The 18,772-nt window shown below is 45.1% G+C and overlaps 1 protein-coding gene across 3 annotated transcripts; it reads right to left on the bottom strand.

The window, feature by feature from the left end:
* Positions 1 to 3,739: 3,739 nt before the first annotated feature.
* RASL11A (RAS like family 11 member A) lies at positions 3,740 to 18,772 on the bottom strand. Of its 3 annotated transcripts, none has more exons than XM_038414830.2 (5): positions 18,429 to 18,772; positions 17,253 to 17,309; positions 17,056 to 17,135; positions 16,133 to 16,339; positions 3,740 to 3,823 (listed from the first exon to the last, which is right to left on the bottom strand). In XM_038414830.2, the coding sequence occupies exons 1-5, from the start codon at positions 18,550 to 18,552 to the stop codon at positions 3,755 to 3,757; spliced, it is 537 nt and encodes a 178-aa protein (XP_038270758.1). In that variant the 5' UTR covers positions 18,553 to 18,772; the 3' UTR covers positions 3,740 to 3,754. The 3 variants fall into 3 exon arrangements, with proteins under 3 accessions (XP_038270758.1, XP_038270750.1, XP_038270740.1); XM_038414822.2 differs by lacking the exon at positions 3,740 to 3,823 and adding an exon at positions 15,506 to 16,030 and having other exon boundaries at positions 18,429 to 18,768; XM_038414812.2 differs by lacking the exon at positions 3,740 to 3,823 and having other exon boundaries at positions 15,506 to 16,339; positions 18,429 to 18,760.

Genomic DNA, 18,772 nt, shown 5'->3' with positions numbered 1-18,772 from the left:
CAACAGCCACCATCTGGCCCATCAGATGCACTATCTTTCTAGACTCGTATGAGAACAGCACTTTGATAGATACCTGAGTTATCTCTCGGCCAAATCCTACAAGGTGCTGAGCTCCCTTAACTTGGGGGAACCATACAGTTCCTGGAAGGCACTCAGTGATTTGCAGAAGTTGACCTAATTAAAATAATTCTTGTGGGTTTGAAACTTTCTATACAAGCACCAGCTGAGAAATGATGTTTTTATAGCAAGAGATCTGGGCTCTGATATAAAGTGTCCAACCTGCACCTCTGATACTGTGCTGAGAGAAAATCATTTGATCTACAAAGACTGAGCCAGATGCTCCCAATGCAGAGAGGTTCAAAGGAATAGAAATTGCGCCTGAAAGGGTACAGGTTCTACAAAGGAGGAAGAGAAGTGAACATGCTGCAAGCTTCTGTCCTGCCCATTGACTGGAAACTTCCTCCTCACCCCCGGAGTTGAAGTGCTGAAGACCTGAGAGATACCTGTTAGGTATAACAGGAGCTGAGGCATGCTGTATGCTTCCTTCGGGGGCCTGTATATTTCCAAGCAGGAAGTTAATACTAACCCTTGCTTCTCAGGCCTGGCCTGCACTACAAAGTTAGGTCAACGTAAGCCGCCTTGTGTCAACCTATAGCGCATGTGTCTACACTTAAGCTTGTTTCCCACCGATGTGAACTCTCCATTATGTAACAGCACCTCCCCAAGCGATGTCCAGCCACCGTTGATGTACCGAGGTCGACACAGAGTGAATGTAGACGCTGCGTTACCTATATCAATCTTAACAGTCATAGAATCATAGAATCATAGAATCTCAGGGTTGGAAGGGACCCCAGAAGGTCATCTAGTCCAACCCCCTGCTCAAAGCAGGACCAAGTCCCAGTTAAATCATCCCAGCTAGGGCTTTGTCAAGCCTGACCTTAAAAACCTCTAAGGAAGGAGATTCTACCACCTCCCTAGGTAACGCATTCCAGTGTTTCACCACCCTCTTAGTGAAAAAGTTTTTCCTAATATCCAATCTAAACCTCCCCCATTGCAACTTGAGACCATTACTCCTCGTTCTGTCATCTGCTACCATTGAGAACAGTCTAGAGCCATCCTCTTTGAAACCCCCTTTCAGGTAGTTGAAAGCAGCTATCAAATCCCCCCTCATTCTTCTCTTCTGCAGACTAAACAATCCCAGCTCCCTCAGCCTCTCCTCATGAGTCATGTGCTCTAGACCCCTAATCATTTTCGTTGCCCTTCGTTGTACTCTTTCCAATTTATCCACATCCTTCCTGTAGTGTGGGGCCCAAAACTGGACACAGTACTCCAGATGAGGCCTCACCAGTGTCGAATAGAGGGGAACGATCACGTCCCTCGATCTGCTCGCTATGCCCCTACTTATACAACCCAAAATGCCATTGGCCTTCTTGGCAACAAGGGCACACTGCTGACTCATATCCAGCTTCTCGTCCACTGTCACCCCTAGGTCCTTTTCCGCAGAACTGCTGCCGAGCCATTCGGTCCCTAGTCTGTAGCGGTGCATTGGATTCTTCCATCCTAAGTGCAGGACCCTGCATTTATCCTTATTGAACCTCATTAGATTTCTTTTGGCCCAATCCTCCAATTTGTCTAGGTCCTTCTGTATCCTATCCCTCCCCTCCAGCGTATCTACCACTCCTCCCAGTTTAGTATCATCCGCAAATTTGCTGAGAGTGCAATCCACACCATCCTCCAGATCATTTATGAAGATATTGAACAAAATGGGCCCCAGGACCGACCCCTGGGGCACTCCACTTGACACCGGCTGCCAACTAGACATGGAGCCATTGATCACTACCCGTTGAGCCCGACAATCTAGCCAGCTTTCTACCCACCTTATAGTGCATTCATCCAGCCCATACTTCCTTAACTTGCTGACAAGAATGCTGTGGGAGACCGTGTCAAAAGCTTTGCTAAAGTCAAGAAACAATACATCCACTGCTTTCCCTTCATCCACAGAACCAGTAATCTCATCATAAAAGGCGATTAGATTAGTCAGGCATGACCTTCCCTTGGTGAATCCATGCTGACTGTTCCTGATCACTTTCCTCTCCTCTAAGTGCTTCAGGATTGATTCTTTGAGGACCTGCTCCATGATTTTTCCAGGGACTGAGGTGAGGCTGACCGGCCTGTAGTTCCCAGGATCCTCCTTCTTCCCTTTTTTAAAGATGGGCACTACATTAGCCTTTTTCCAGTCATCCGGGACTTCCCCCGTTCGCCACGAGTTTTCAAAGATAATGGCAAGGGCTCTGCAATCACAGCCGCCAATTCCTTCAGCACTCTCGGATGCAATTCGTCCGGCCCCATGGACTTGTGCACGTCCAGCTTTTCTAAATAGTCCCTAACCACCTCTATCTCTACAGAGGGCTGGCCATCTCTTCCCCATTTTGTGTTGCCCAGCACAGCAGTCTGGGAGCTGACCTTGTTAGTGAAAACAGAGGCAAAAAAAGCATTGAGTACATTAGCTTTTTCCACATCCTCTGTCACTAGCTTGCCTCCCTCATTCAGTAAGGGGCCCACACTTTCCTTGGCTTTCTTCTTGTTGCCAACATACCTGAAGAAACCCTTCTTGTTACTCTTGACATCTCTTGCTAGTCCTCCATCTCTTGACAGTCCTCCACCAGCTGTCCCACACTGCCTGACATTGACCACTCTGGTCAGAATTGTGAACTCCACTGCCCAAGGTCATGGAGACTGGAAGTCCCCTGCCCTTAAAAACTCAGCAAATTTTTGAAATGCCTTTTCCTGATTCTCCAGCATGGTGAGCCCACCCAGCAGCTCTCCATTGTTATGTGCAACCACCCAGCAGATCATGTCAGCTACATGCTCCAGACGCGCTCTGGCTTGGAGTAGACAGGAGATATTGGATCTCCTGGGCCTGTGGGGAGAAGAGACTGTGCAGGCACAGCTATGGAACAGCCATAGAAGCGTGGACATCTAAGAGCAGATTGCTCAGGGAATGCAGGAGAAGGGGTATGATAGGGACCAGCAGCAGTGCCACGTGAAAGCCAAGGAACTGTGTCAGGCATATTAGGAGGCCAGGAAGGCCAACAGTCGATCCAATGCCAAGCCGCAAGGATGTCTGTTGAATCCTCCTGAGAGATCTTGATGAAACTTCCATGGAGATAATCTGCAATCCTCACCTGAATGTTTCTAGGGATGGCAGCCTTATTTCTTCCTCCACGATAGGACATTTTCCCACACTAGTCAGTGATAATTTCGGCAGGCCCCACAGGGTAGCAGCATACATGCCTGAGTGGCTTCAGGACACCAGCACCAGTTGTGCTCTCTGTGGCTTGGTTACCCTCGGGAGTGGGCTATCAGCTAAAATCACCACCGCCTGTGGAAAATGGTGCCAGTATTCAGTGCCATTGCTCTCTACTCAGAGATTCATGCAACCAAGCACTTTCCATCCTCATTTCCCTCACCCTCGCCGGGCCACGCTCACAATGGCTGGTGCTGAGTGTGGTGCTGTGCACAAGCAATTCCAAGCAGAAAAGTCAATAAGCCTGTCTTGTTTAAAACTTTAGGGAAGCAAGGAAAAGGAGTTCTGAATCTTAACTTTCACTTTCCATTGTGACTGTACTGACAATGGTACCTCTGTGGGTTTTATCTGCAGCTGCTGCCATTGAAGACTTGAGCGGTTCCCCCTCCACAACCGCCGGATGCAGATGCCAGAGGAAGAGAAAGAAGAGGACTCGGGATGATATGTTCATTCAGATCCTGCAAGCCAGTGCTGTATCAGATCATGAGCAAAGGACCTGGAGGATGAAGAGGAGGCCTGTATAGAGAGGGAAAGAGCAGACAGGAGAAAGTCCCATTAGGAAAAGGAGAGAGGAAAATGCACCAGGACATAATGGGGCTTTTCTGGCAGCAAACATAGATACTGCAGACTCTTGTGGACCTACAGTTCAACAATCGCAAATTCACCTTCCCTTGCAGTCCACAGGGAACTCCAGTATAGCACTCATCTCCTCAACTTTCCATGTGGCACCAGGGGCTATATCCCTATCCCTACCCCTCCATAATGCGGGACATTAAAGACAAACACAGCTTCACCTACATACCCATCAACCATGGCTCTCATAGGGCAATGTATCTAAAATGGATATGAATGTTCCTTCCTCTTCTTTACACTCTGTTCCATTCAGTTTGCTTTTAAGTTCCACAGAGTTTTTTGATGTGTTTTTGTTAGTCAAAACTGTGGTTTGGAAAATAATAGCTCCCATCCTGCATAATGCCTGGCGGTAGTGAAAGCACCCACTTGCTTGATATTGTACTCTGTGACACAACTCGTAGGATCAGTGACAAACACAGTGTAATAATCATAAATGTACAGCAAGCACCACAGTGTTACTAGGTGCATTGTCAGTGTTATAAATCTCCCCACTGTATTTTCCACTGAATGCATCTGATGTAGCTCACAAAAGCTTATGCTCAAATAAATTTGTTAGTCTCTAAGGTGCCACTATTTTCTTTTTGCGAATACAGACTAACACAGCTGCTACTCTGAAACATATTCATAGATGTGCACCAACTCCGAACAGGCCCCCAAACTGCAGGACCAGGCAGAGCACAGTACATTACAATGCATTACTGTGGCTTGCTGTTAAAGGCTCTTTCAAAGTCTCCCTGAGCTATGTAGCTCCACATTGAACTCTTCTGATAGCTCCTGTGTCTCGTTGTTCAAACTCAGCAGATAGGCACTCCAGCGGAAACTTTTACCCCTTTGCTTCTCAGATATTATGTAGGACACAGCAGGCAGCTATAACCATTGGGATATTTCTCTCACTGAGGTCTAATTTTGTGAGAAAACAATGCCAACATCCCTTCAGCTTCCTGAGCCAGGGGACAAAGGGGAAGGCTAGATCCCTCAGGATCACTGTTGGCATTTCAACATCACAAACAGTAATCCACTGGTTGTGAAAGAAAGTCCCTGCTTGTAGTTTTCTGAACAGTCCTGTGTTCTTAAAAGTGCAAGTGACAGGCACCTTCCCTGACCACTCAACACTGACGTTGATGAAGCATCTCCAGTAATCCACAAGCACCAGTGGCAGATTACCACACTGGCCCATGGGGCTTGTGTCCAGGGGCCACAGCCAATTTGGGGCCCTTGGAAAAATCTCCCCTTGCTGCAGCCCCAAGGCTGGAAGAGCTCTCGCTCCCCGCTGCAGCCTCGGGGTCATGGCAGGGGCACAGACCTTCTCCAGTCTCAGGGCCACAGCAGGGGGGTGGGCGGAATAGGGATGGGGCCATGGGCGGAAGAGGGGCAGGGCCACGTGGGAAGGGGTAGAATGGGGGGGGCCACAGGCGGAAGGCATGGGGTGGAGCTACAGTTCCCATGCCGGGGCATCCCCGCTTGCTCCAGCCCAGGGCCCCAGGAGACCTTAATCCACCTCTGACCAGCGCTTGCAGTATCATAGAAAAGTAGCTCTTTTTGTTGATGTACTCTGTGGCAAGATGGTCTGGTGCCAAAATAGAGATATGTGTGCTGTCTATTGCTCCACCTCAGTTTGGGAACCCCATTGCTGCAAATCCATCCACTATGTTGTGCACATTGCTGAGTCCATCCTGCATAGCAGGAGACCATTAATGGCCCTGCACAATTGCATGACGACAGCACCCGCAGTGGATTTTCCAACTCCAAAATGATTTCCCACTGACTGGCAGAAATCCAACACTGAACATTTCCACAGTGAAATCACCACTTGCTTTTCCACTCTCAGTGCAGCTCTCATTCAGGTGTCCCTGCACTGGACAGTTTCGTGAACACAGCACACAAATCCAGGGATATGGCCTTGCACATCCGAAACTTCTGCAGGAACTGCTCATCCTACCAAGCAGTGGCATTGGAACAGTTTGTACAGTGTGCGGTGCTGAAAGCCATTGAACCAAACTGTAAACGCTCTATATGATGGAAACCACTTCAAGCTGTGGATGCTGCCACCCCCCCCAGCACCACTAATTCCAGCACCCCAATCCCACACCTGCATTATGATGTGATCCCACCAGTCAGTGCTCGTTTCTCAGGCCCAGCAGTGTCACACTACCATTTGCAGCTGCTCTGTGAATGCCACCAACAACCTTGAATTGTTCTTGCTATGTCCCACAGCAATCTGCCCTCCAGGAAATCATCATGTCCCCTGCAGCTCTTCTTGTGGCTCTGCAAATACTGGAGAATCGTGGGTCCTGTGCTTGCAATGCTCAGAACAATAGAGCAGCGCTGGAACGCTCCTTGCATCTGTCAGGGGATTTGGACAGCAACAAGTCCCATGTGGGTTCATGGGTTTTTCAAAATAGGCATGAAAATTATGGGATAGAGATAGCATTATGGGGTGGATAAAGTTGCATGATAGAACTTGACCCCTGCATGACTCGTTTCTGCCCTACCATGCATTGCCAAAAGATAGTGTGCTGGTAGGGTGACCAAATGTCCCGATTTTATAGGAACAGTCCCAATTTTTGGGTCTTTTTCTTATATAGGCTCCTATTACCCTCCCCCACCCCATCCCGATTTTTCACATTTGCTGTCTGGTCACCCTACGTGGTGGACAGTGGTGAGTTGCACAGTGGCATACCTACCCATGGTGCGTCCCACTGTGCACTGACGCAAGCACTCTCGGTGAGTACGCACAGCACCAATGCAAAGAGCTAAGTATGCACAACCACAAGCAATGCACTAACTGTGGTGGCTGGACACCAGTGTAACCTGCATTGGTAAAAGTTTGTAGTGCACATTGCCTCAGAGAGACTGAGCAGCCTCAGTGAGGGAACAGATGGCACTGCAGTCTGATTATTGTGTGAGCCAGGCTGATTTGATGAGGGTATGCAGAGAGATAAGCTCTCTAGGCAGCTTCCCCAATGGTTATAGTGTTGGAAACTGATGTCTCAACATCCTCAGGCTCCAAACTGTTGCAAGGTTACATCTTTGTCTGTCTGCAAAACCTTTCCTTCCCTTGCACCAACAGCAGCGAATTGCTATACAGCAATTTCAAATCCTAGGAAGATGAGGGGGTTTTCAGCAACATAACACACCTGTTATTGCTGTTAGTGCCTGATGATCTCTCGCTTATTGTGTGCTTTTGCCTAGTTATCTCCCAGCATTGAAGTCATCCCATTGTGCTTAGCAAGTATTAATTTTGAAATGAACTAATATCTGTTCTGAAGTATACCAAATAAGCAGGCTCCTGTCAAGCTACCCATAGGCCAATAGCATTTTCCTTAAAATGTTTCTACAGAGCTTTCAGTTACCTTTGGGCCCAATCATGCAATCATTTCTCAAGCAAAAATCCCAGTGACTTGCCCTCAGTGGGAGTCTTTGCCTGAATGAGGGGTAAGTATCAGTTTGAATCAGATTTTGTTTTCTTGACAGAAAGTAGCCCAGGGAATGTTTGAATCACTTCATTTCCTACTATGGGAGGGGAGAATTTAGTCCCCCCTTCCCAGAGCTGTGCTGATTACCTGTACTTGATGGTATTGGCTCACAACCACGGGGGGGGGGGGAAGCAGGGGGAGAGAGAAACCATTTCACACTCCATTTGAAACATGGGGAAAGGAATCAATTTTAATAACGGGAAAAGCTACAATTAGCCTGTGAGGGAAATATTTCTGCTACTAAGAATAAATTACCATTTATCAACAATGAGGACTAAAACTATTAAACAAACAGCATGGGACAGTTTCCTGGTAAATATGCATATAATTTTAATGGAAGTTCTGGGCACAGATCTAGAGCATGATATGGCTTTCAGGGTCCCAATTCTGCAAGCTGCTGCATGCAGACAGACCCTTCTGTCCATTCAGAGGTCACCAAAGTCAATGGGGCTCTGCCTCGGAGTGTCTGCCCCACAGAACAGCTTGCAGGTTTGGGTCTTTGTATCTGAGGCGTTCTCATATGAATTGCCACTTGCTGTCAAGAAATCAAACTCTGAATGGCAAACAAACAAATAGGTTTTTTAAAAATCACAAATGAACCATCTATTGAGCTGTATAACATGCAAATTTCATTATGAAGCTTTGCAGATGTCCAAGGAAATGTGTGCTTCATTTCTGACTGCACCCTGATTGGCCTTTTATGAATGTAATAAGAGAATATAATGGATTTATTCCAAATACCCACTGGCATAACAAGTCAGAATCTGGGTTTAGATATCTGATCCAATTTTTTCTTGGACAACAGCACCAAATCGTGGGAAGCCAAGTAAATTAATTACGTAGAAACCTTTTCCAATCAAAAAACTGTTTTGTTTTTGCTTTTTTTAATTACTGGGTGGGTGGTGATGGTGGCGTTAGCACAGAATTGTAACTAGCTTATCAGAAAAACAGGATGAGGTAGTATTTTGTGAACTCTGTTCTACCCCGCATCAGGTTTATCAGTGTGTCATTCTGAACTGCTACCTCCAGAAAATGTTACTTTGTAGAAGTACGTCAGCAGCACAGTTAAATCACTATCTTTGTATAGTCATTCCCCAAAGTATTGTTCTCTAGAAGTGACAAATGTGGAAATGACTTCAAACCCTTGGGAGTAGTAGTAGTAACTGGATGTAAACCTGGTCCTGCCCTTACACTGGTGTAAATCCGGAGTAACACCGGGACTTGATTCCAAATATGCTTGCACTAACTTTAAATAAGGAAAAAGAAAAGGAGAACTTGTGGCACCTTAGAGACTAACAAATTTATTTGAGCATAAGCTTTCATGAGCTACAGCTCATTTCATTGGATGCATTCAGTGGAAAATACAGTGAGGAGATTTATATACACAGAGAACATGAAACAATGGGTGTTACCATACACACTGTAAGGAGAGTGATCACTTAAGATGAGCTATTACCAGCGGGAGAGGGGGGGAAAGGAAGAAAACCTTTTGTAATGATAATCAAGGTGGGCCATTTCCAGCAGTTGACAAGAACGTCTGAGGAACAGTGGGGGGGGGGGTGAGGGGGGGAATAACATGGGGAAATAGTTTTACTTTGTGTAATGACCCATCCACTCCGTCTCTATTCAAGCCTAAGTTAATTGTATCCAGTTTGCAAATTAATTCCAATTCAGCAATCTCTCGGAGTCTGTTTTTGAAGTTTTTTTGTTGAAGAATAGCCACTCTGAGGTCTGTAATCGAGTGACCCAGATTGAAGTGTTCTCCAACTGGTTTTTGAATGTTATAATTCTTGACGTCTGATTTATGTCCATTTATTCTTTTATGTAAAGACTGGCCAGTTTGACCCCCCTCATCCCCCCACTGTTCCTCAGACATTCTTGTCAACTGCTGGAAATGGCCCACCTTGATTATCACTACAAAAGGTTTTCTTCCTCTTCCCCCGCCCCACCCCGCTGGTAATAGCTCATCTTAAGTGCTCTAATAAATTTGTTAGTCTCTAAGGTGCCACAAGTACTCCTTTTCTTTTTGCGAATACAGACTAACACGGCTGCTACTCTGAAACCTCTCCTTACAGTGTGTATGATAACACCCATTGTTTCATGTTCTCTGTGTATATAAATCTCCCCACTTTATTTTCCACTGAATGCATCCGATGAAGTGAGCTGTAGCTCACGAAAGCTTATGCTCAAATAAATTTGTTAGTCTCTAAGGTGCCACAAGTACTCCTTTTCTTTTTGCGAATACAAACTATCACGGCTGCTACTCTGAAACCTTTAAATAAGGAGTGACTCCATCAAAAGTCAATGGAGTTACACATGTAAAACTGGCTTAAATTACAAAAGAATTAGATCCAGGTATTTTAGTACTGATGCCTTTCTATTTAGGTTCTAATATGCTATTTAGGTTAATAATATTTTAGTACTGATGCTTTTCTAATAAGGTTCTGGCCTTATTTATGGTCCTTGTCTTGAGATTGTTACTGCAATAAAATGCATTTTTAACTCAATAGGAGTTTTGTGTGAATAAAGACTGAAGGACTAGTTTCCCACTGCCTTGTGCCTCTTGGGCATGCATCATTACTATTCTGATTTTTTAGCAATTTGCACAAGTGTGAATGATGACACATGATTTAAGGCAGTGCAGAAGCAAGCGCTGGACAAGGATTGGATCCCTACGTAAATGGAACTTTTTCTCAAAAAAGCTCCTGGCATATATTTAGGATACTGGAAGCCTTGAACGGAAATACTTAGAACAAGCTTATGACAACTGGTATTTTAAAATTCAGAGTCTTAAAAAGCATAATGGGATGATTTCAATACTGGGAGATAACTAAGCAAAATAGCTCAACAGGGGAGAGATCATAATGTAATAACAGTCATAATAGTGTGTGATGCTGCACAAAGTGCTGTTGCTGAAAATCCACTCATCTTATCCTTTAAAATTGCCTTGGTTTGGCTTAGTCATAGTGGTGGGTGGGAATGAGAGACAAGTGTGCCTTCTTCCAATATAAAGTGGGTTTTAGCCCACAAATGCTTATGCCCAAATAAATTTGTTAGTCTCTAAGGTGCCACAAGAAGTAACCTGTTTAGTTAAACTTTGTGAGGTGTGGGTAGGGAAAGAATTTCACAAATCAAATGTAATATACAACAGTGAGGTTCAGCTGTGTTTCCAAAAAGTCAAAGGTCTTCAACAACAACAAAACTATTACTACAGCCTTTTCCTCTGAACTATATCTATACTTGTAGTTTGTCTTTCATTGCACTAAAACTATATACAAACACACAACAGTAGACACTTAAAGTTCTACTAGCAGTAGATGCTTATAATATACCTTAATAAGGGATGTCCATTTGGGGAAGTCTTTCATATGCATATCATCAAGTGGCATTTATTTTTGTCAGGTTTTTTATAGGGCCTTTTCATAGCTGCTAATTAACCAAAGGTATATGTTCCCAATTTGCAATCCTAGTTCAGGATTTCAATGAAGTGTTTGGGGGAGGCAGACTGCTATAGGACCTGCTCCTGCTTCTTTTCAACTCAATTGAAACTATTTCATTTGCTTCAGTGGGAGCAGGAATAAATATTTAGCAAGTACTGAGGCCAAAGCCAGCCTTGATTTTTTTAATGTTCTCTGAATGCCCCTGTGATAGGTATGACAATTTCCTGGACAAACTCATTGAATTAGGCTTATTAGGAGTTCATTGTATTAAAAATGCAAATGTTTATGTACTATTGTATATAATGTCTCTGGGAGGTGGGAGCGAAGGGGTGGAGACATGACTAAAGTAAACTCTAGGACGTGTTATGAGCTTCAGTGGGTTATTTGAAACAATGTACCAGACAATAATGAATGTAGTTAAGTGGCAAGGAGCCTGGTGGCATCTTAAAGACTAGCCAATTTATTTGGGCCTAAGCTTTTGGGGGTAAAAAACCCACTTCTTCAGTCACTCCATGCATCTGAGAAGTGGGTTTTTTACCCCCAAAAGCTTATGCCCAAATAAATCTGTTAGTCTTTAAGGTGCCACCAAACTCCTCAATGTTTTTGTGGATACAGACGAACACGGCTACCCCTCTCATACTGTAGTTAAGGGGGTTTCCTGGGAACAAGCTTGGGGGAAGGCGTATGCAAACATACTGCCTCCGTTATGCAAGAGCTCTGCTTTTTAAAGCCTCATCCTGAGGAGGGAGCCATTGTCTGTTGGTTGCTTGTTACATGAGGACAAGATCAGAAGCCCCAACTGTGTAAAGGGGTGACTCACAGGTGTGCTTGTTCTCAGACAAGGTAGTTATGAACTTGTAACCACACAAAACCCCTTGCAGGGTTTTGAAGGACAGACTCCTACCAGAACCCTTGCTGGAGCTGGAGTGATTTCAGGTAAGCTCATTAGCATGCATGGTTCTTGCTTTAATATGGTTTCTCTATAATGTTTGCACCTTAGGAATAAATGTGCTTGCTTAGGAAAAGCTGTGCAGTACCTTTATAACTGTAGGCAGTTACACTGTTCATAGCCTCTGAGGGGGGAAAAAAAGCAAAGCAGACCTGTTTAGGTAGTCTGACTTGCTGGGGAATTCATACAGTGTAGACAGGGAACTGTGCAGCCTGAAAATACCCCCATCAGAAGGGGACAGAAATGCATGTCTCTGCCTAAGAGAGCTGATGGCTGGAGAACCAGAAGCCTGGGAGAGGGTGCCTTTGGTAGGCAATAGAAGAACAGTGGTGCAGTTGCTAAAGGGGTTGCGAGGAGTATATGTTGGATGACGCAGGGAAGAAAGGTAAGCAGCAGGATACGGACCCTGGACTTCAGGAAAGCAGACTTTGACTCCCTCAGGGAACAGATGGCCAGGATCCCCTGGGGGACTAACATGAAAGGGAAGGGAGTCCAGGAGAGCTGGCTGTATTTCAAGGAATCCCTGTTGAGGTTACAGGGACAAACCATCCCGATGAGTCGAAAGAATAGTAAATATGGCAGGCGACCAGCTTGGCTTAATGGTGAAATCCTAGCGGATCTTAAACATAAAAAAGAAGCTTACAAGAAGTGGAAGCTTGGAAGCTTGGACATATGACCAGGGAAGAGTATAAAAATATTGCTCGGGCATGTAGGAAAGATATCAGGAGGGCCAAATCGCACCTGGAGCTGCAGCTAGCAAGAGATGTCAAGAGTAACAAGAAGGGTTTCTTCAGGTATGTTGGCAACAAGAAGAAAGCCAAGGAAAGTGTGGGCCCCTTACTGAATGAGGGAGGCAAGCTAGTGACAGAGGATGTGGAAAAAGCTAATGTACTCAATGCTTTTTTTGCCTCTGTTTTCACTAACAAGGTCAGCTCCCAGACTGCTGTGCTGGGCAACACAAAATGGGGAAGAGATGGCCAGCCCTCTGTAGAGATAGAGGTGGTTAGGGACTATTTAGAAAAGCTGGACGTGCACAAGTCCATGGGGCCGGACGAATTGCATCCGAGAGTGCTGAAGGAATTGGCGGCTGTGATTGCAGAGCCCTTGGACATTATCTTTGAAAACTCGTGGCGAACGGGGGAAGTCCCGGATGACTGGAAAAAGGCTAATGTAGTGCCCATCTTTAAAAAAGGGAAGAAGGAGGATCCTGGGAACTACAGGCCGGTCAGCCTCACCTCAGTCCCTGGAAAAATCATGGAGCAGGTCCTCAAAGAATCAATCCTGAAGCACTTAGAGGAGAGGAAAGTGATCAGGAACAGTCAGCATGGATTCACCAAGGGAAGGTCATGCCTGACTAATCTAATCGCCTTTTATGATGAGATTACTGGTTCTGTGGATGAAGGGAAAGCAGTGGATGTATTGTTTCTTGACTTTAGCAAAGCTTTTGACACGGTCTCCCACAGCATTCTTGTCAGCAAGTTAAGGAAGTATGGGCTGGATGAATGCACTATAAGGTGGGTAGAAAGCTGGCTAGATTGTCGGGCTCAACGGGTAGTGATCAATGGCTCCATGTCTAGTTGGCAGCCGGTGTCAAGTGGAGTGCCCCAGGGGTCGGTCCTGGGGCCCGTTTTGTTCAATATCTTCATAAATGATCTGGAGGATGGTGTGGATTGCACTCTCAGCAAATTTGCGGATGATACTAAACTGGGAGGAGTGGTAGATACGCTGGAGGGGAGGGATAGGATACAGAAGGACCTAGACAAATTGGAGGATTGGGCCAAAAGAAATCTAATGAGGTTCAATAAGGATAAATGCAGGGTCCTGCACTTAGGATGGAAGAATCCAATGCACCGCTACAGACTAGGGACCGAATGGCTCGGCAGCAGTTCTGCGGAAAAGGACCTAGGGGTGACAGTGGACGAGAAGCTGGATATGAGTCAGCAGTGTGCCCTTGTTGCCAAGAAGGCCAATGGCATTTGGGTTGTATAAGTAGGGGCATAGCGAGCAGATCGAGGGACGTGATCGTTCCCCTCTATTCGACACTGGTGAGGCCTCATCTGGAGTACTGTGTCCAGTTTTGGGCCCCACACTACAGGAAGGATGTGGATAAATTGGAAAGAGTACAACGAAGGGCAACGAAAATGATTAGGGGTCTAGAGCACATGACTTATGAGGAGAGGCTGAGGGAGCTGGGATTGTTTAGTCTGCAGAAGAGAAGAATGAGGGGGGATTTGATAGCTGCTTTCAACTACCTGAAAGGGGGTTTCAAAGAGGATGGCTCTAGACTGTTCTCAATGGTAGCAGATGACAGAACGAGGAGTAATGGTCTCAAGTTGCAATGGGGGAGGTTTAGATTGGATATTAGGAAAAACTTTTTCACTAAGAGGGTGGTGAAACACTGGAATGCGTTACCTAGGGAGGTGGTAGAATCTCCTTCCTTAGAGGTTTTTAAGGTCAGGCTTGACAAAGCCCTAGCTGGGATGATTTAACTGGGACTTGGTCCTGCTTTGAGCAGGGGGTTGGACTAGATGACCTTCTGGGGTCCCTTCCAACCCTGATATTCTATGATTCTATGATGAATTCAGCCCTGCGTAAAGGCTGCAGGATTTGGGCCCTGTGGGATTTTAAATATGGTATTTCTTTGCAGAGCATCTCCTCTTACTTGATGCTGCAGTCTATACTACCCCAGATCTACATGTGCAATTCCCACTGATGTCAATAGGATTTCCATCTATAGATCAAGGCTAGTGTGGGGGGGTGGAGGGGAAGGAAGCATATTGTTAAAATTGTGATAAGTCCGATGCCACAGCAGTGGCTGATATAGACAGAATTATGGATTTCATTGTAGCACCCCCAGGATAGGTTGTGAAAGTAAAATATTTGTAAAAATAGCAAGGAGAAGATGGAGGTGGGGAGGGAAACAAACCACCACCTGCATAACAATCTTTGGTCCCAAACACTGCTAGCTATAACAACTTCTATTGAAGCCTACTAGGAGTTAGGCCCGAGTAAGCATTTTATATAAATGGCTGGGAGAGCAAAGCTGTAGCTTGCCAAAGCAGCATGTGCCATTAACAAAGACCATATTTCTTGTTATAGTGCCTCTTAAAAAAGAGTTATTACAACCATTCTGATATAGCATAGTTTACACTAGATAAGCAGTCACATAAATTCACTGCCTTGCCTTTGCATACCTGTGAAAAAAGCCTTGAGAAAAACAAGTCATTCCTTTAAATACAACCACTTCTCTATATAAATAGAATGCATGTCAAATCAATCCTATTCTCAGATCTACTGCTATACTACTCAAAGAGCAATAGGACAGCAATGCCTCCCACTTGTGACCTTCACAGAGCCTCCAAAACCAGCACTTTGGCCCAGTGTCTTTCAAGGAAAGATTCATCCCTGCTGAAAATACATGGAAGCCAATGGATCTACACAAAATGATTACTTTAGGGCAGACGACATATACCAGTCATCTCATAGAGCAAGGTATGTGGTAAGGTTTATATAATATAAATGCATATTGTGAACAGCACAGTACAACAAAAATGCCAAGTTGCCAAAAGGACTTGTTGCCACTCTACAGATGCTGGCAAAATAACTCAAATCCTTGCACACACTCAGGTACCAACTTGTCGGCCATAAAGGAGGGAAGGCCTGCTAAGTGTTCTGTTAAAACAGGACTATTGCAACTGAAGAGTTCTCATTTCACCTTTAATAATACTTTCTCCATATGTAAAGCTAGTCAGCCAAGGATCTCACAGCATTTGACAAAAGGTGTTACATCATCATCCCCATTTTACAGATCGGAGGCACAGACACAGCACCATAGCCTAGGTTAAACTGCAAGTCACTGTCCAAAACGGGCCCAGAAACCACAGCTCCTGGCTCAATCCTTTCTCTAACCACTAGCAAAATCCAGTTTGTTACAGCACAGTAGTTCTTACAAAACTAAACAAAAAATTGCCTACTTCCACCCACCTGCACATCAGTGGCACGAGTACAAAAATAAATATTTTTTTTAAATTTACAGTTTATAAAAAAAAGTTCATTTAGTTGCACATGACTCAGTGTTGGTTTACTTGACTTTGGAAGTTAGTGCCTGTTTGAAACGTCTCTTTAGATCTTGCATGTTAGGAGACTTGGGTCGAGGGATGATGGACGATCTCCTTTTGTCTCCAAAGCTGCTGTGGTGTAGTTTGCTAACTTCCCTGCAAAGATACTGAAAAACATCACAGACCCCGTGGTAGTTTTCACTAGTGGAGATTTCTAAAAACACACTGCCCAGTTCATTAGCCAGCTGCATCCCCTCATTGGTCTGTACCTGCCTCGCATGGAGAAGATCCCCTTTGTTTCCCACAATAAAGATGGGTATTTTAGAGTCTGGATGGACTTTGCGTATGTGCTGATAGAGAGGACGAATAGACTGATAGCTACTGTAGTCTGTGATAGAATAGACCAAGAGAAAGCCCTCTGCCCACTTCACACATCTGGAAAGAGAATCCAACACCTGTATAAAGCCTTCTTGCACCTGTAAAGGAATGATTGGAAGTTAGATGATGGAAAGATGAAGCTTAAATTGTACTATTTTCAAACAGATTTATAAAGCAACAAGACATCTAATGAACTTTATTCCTATTTATTAGGAGGCAGGTCTGGCTATTTAAGGAATGGTTCAATTTTTGAGTCTTTACTAACTGATGGAGCTCAACTGCTTAATGCAGACTTAAAGAACATAATTGTGAAAACTAATGTTTCATCTTGAATCATTTTAAGATAAATCAAATGATTTAGTTACTGTACATTTAGCTTAGTCCAAGACAATATAGATCACTATAGCACACAACATTTTCAAGCAAGCTACTCTAGCATATTCAATAAATCTGCAAGGGAAAAAAAGTCTGGTTTTAGTCATGTTCTACTAGCAGCCTGAGTAGATCATCATCATGCACATTATAGTACATCTTAAGTTTAGTATTTTAAATAAAAAATTTAAAAAAGTCTGTTAATAAACTTTCAACATAAATAAGTTTGATATAATTGTATTCCAAAACACCCATTACAGATTATTTTGTACAGGCTTAAATCCATTCTATGAATCATTAATCACAGCTATTAGTCATAAAATAACTGTAGGTAGTGATGCATGAATGATAATAATTGTAGGAAAGAAATACTGCATTTCTACTGATTTTCAGTAGAGTTTGGATCAAGTCCCCCCTTGCTAGTTCAGAAGCATTTCTGTACCTGAATACATCCTGGTGTGTCTTGGATCTGTATGGAAACTTGGTCTCCTTCTACATGAACAAGTCTTGAATACAAGTTTCCTGAGAAATAAATAAAAGTAATGAAAACTGTTACTTTGGGGCAAGGGGAATAAACGCTAAAGCAACATGGGAGCTAGCATATAGATTCTGCAAACAGACATTAAAAAAAATCCTCACCTGTATTGGGTTCATAGTCTCCAATAAACCTCTTCGTTAGGAATCTAACAATCATAGCTGAAAAGAACCAGATGCTTTTATTAATAGCCGCATGGCAAAACACACTACAATCCCGCTCCAGCTCCCCTTGCGTGTACATCTACAGGTTTATCAGTGGAGGTTAATGCATAGAAAGCTTTAAAATAATTACAGGTTTCAGAGTAGCAGCAGTGTTAGTCTGTATTCGCAAAAAGAAAAGGAGGACTTGTGGCACCTTAGAGACTAACAAATTTATTAGAGCATAAGCTTTCGTGAGCTACAGCTCACTTCTTCGGATGCATTTGGTGGAAAAAACAGGGGAGATTGATGTACACACCTTCTGTTTGCATTTGGAGAGGAAGATGATGTCTGTCTATATTTGTACGAGTTTTTTCGTGAAGTTGACAGATTTCCACTCTATAGGGCTAAATTCAGTGCCCTGCATAATGACAGATTTCAGAGTAGCAGCTGTGTGTATAGCAATCTCCCCTCTGTTTTTTCCACCAAATGCATCCGATGAAGTGAGCTGTAGCTCACGAAAGCTTATGCTCTAATAAATTTGTTAGTTTCCAAGGTGCCACAAGTCCTCCTTTTCTTTTTTTAAAATAATTGTCATATTTGGATCGGAGGGACGTGCAGCTAGATCAAAGCCAGTCAAAGGAACAAGAAGGGGACAATAGTTTTGGCCTGCCTGGCTACTGGAAAAACTCCGTGGCTGCGAAGGAATTCTCCAGCTAAGGCAGGAAGAAGCATCCCTGACTTCGGCGCTTCTCTCCTGACCAAGGGCCGCGTCCACAAACAACCCAGAGAGAAAAGGAGGACTTGTGGCCCCTTAGAGACTAACACATTTATTGGAGCATAAGCTTGCGGGAGCCAAATGCATCCGATGAAGTGAGCTGTAGCTCACGCAAGCTTATGCTCTAATAAATGTGTTAGTCTCTAAGGGGCCACAAGTCCTCCTTTCCTTTTTGGGGATACAGACTAACACGGCTGCTCCTCTGAAACCCAGAGAGACTCGGCCAACATCCCTCTGTTTTCAGGGCCATTCCTTCCCTCACCCCCCGGGATCTCTACGTGCGACCGAGCCCGGCTGTCTCTCGCTCCCCAGCCCCAGCTACGCCGCCCCCCCGCGGCAGTGGCTCGCCCAGCGGAACTCACCGCTTTTGCCCACGCTGCCGGCCCCCAGCACCGCCAGTTTGATGTCCCGGCGCTGGAAGAAGTCCGGGGGGCACTCCAGGATGGGCGCGAGCAGGAAGTTCGTGGACATGGCCGGCGGGCGCATGGAAAGGGAGGGGCCGATCCGGGCTGGGAACAGCCGCGTGTGCCCCCCCCGCTCCAAGACCGACGCGGCGGCGAAGGACCAGGCGCTGCAGCTGTCGCCGCTACCCGAGCTGCCGCGGCCGCCCCGAGCTTTTAAAGGGAAGCCCGGCGACCGCTAGGCGCCGCCTCCTCCGCTCGCAGCCCGGCCCCGGCGCGGGGGAGGCTGAGCCCCGGCGGCCGCC

This window comes from Dermochelys coriacea, chromosome 1 (assembly GCF_009764565.3).
Source record: "Dermochelys coriacea isolate rDerCor1 chromosome 1, rDerCor1.pri.v4, whole genome shotgun sequence".
Classification (NCBI taxonomy): Eukaryota; Metazoa; Chordata; order Testudines; family Dermochelyidae; genus Dermochelys; species Dermochelys coriacea.
This window is presented reverse-complemented; position numbering and strand designations above follow the sequence as displayed.

Excerpts from the sequence above, each read along its gene's own strand:
- RASL11A (XM_038414812.2), bottom strand. The coding sequence starts at position 18,552 with ATGCGCCCGCCGGCCATGTCCACGAACTTCCTGCTCGCGCCCATCCTG. Across the intron at positions 17,136-17,252 it reads AGACTATGAACCCAATACAG|GAAACTTGTATTCAAGACTT; the intron begins GTGAGGATTTTT and ends TTTATTTCTCAG. Across the intron at positions 16,340-17,055 it reads ACACACCAGGATGTATTCAG|GTGCAAGAAGGCTTTATACA; the intron begins GTACAGAAATGC and ends ATTCCTTTACAG.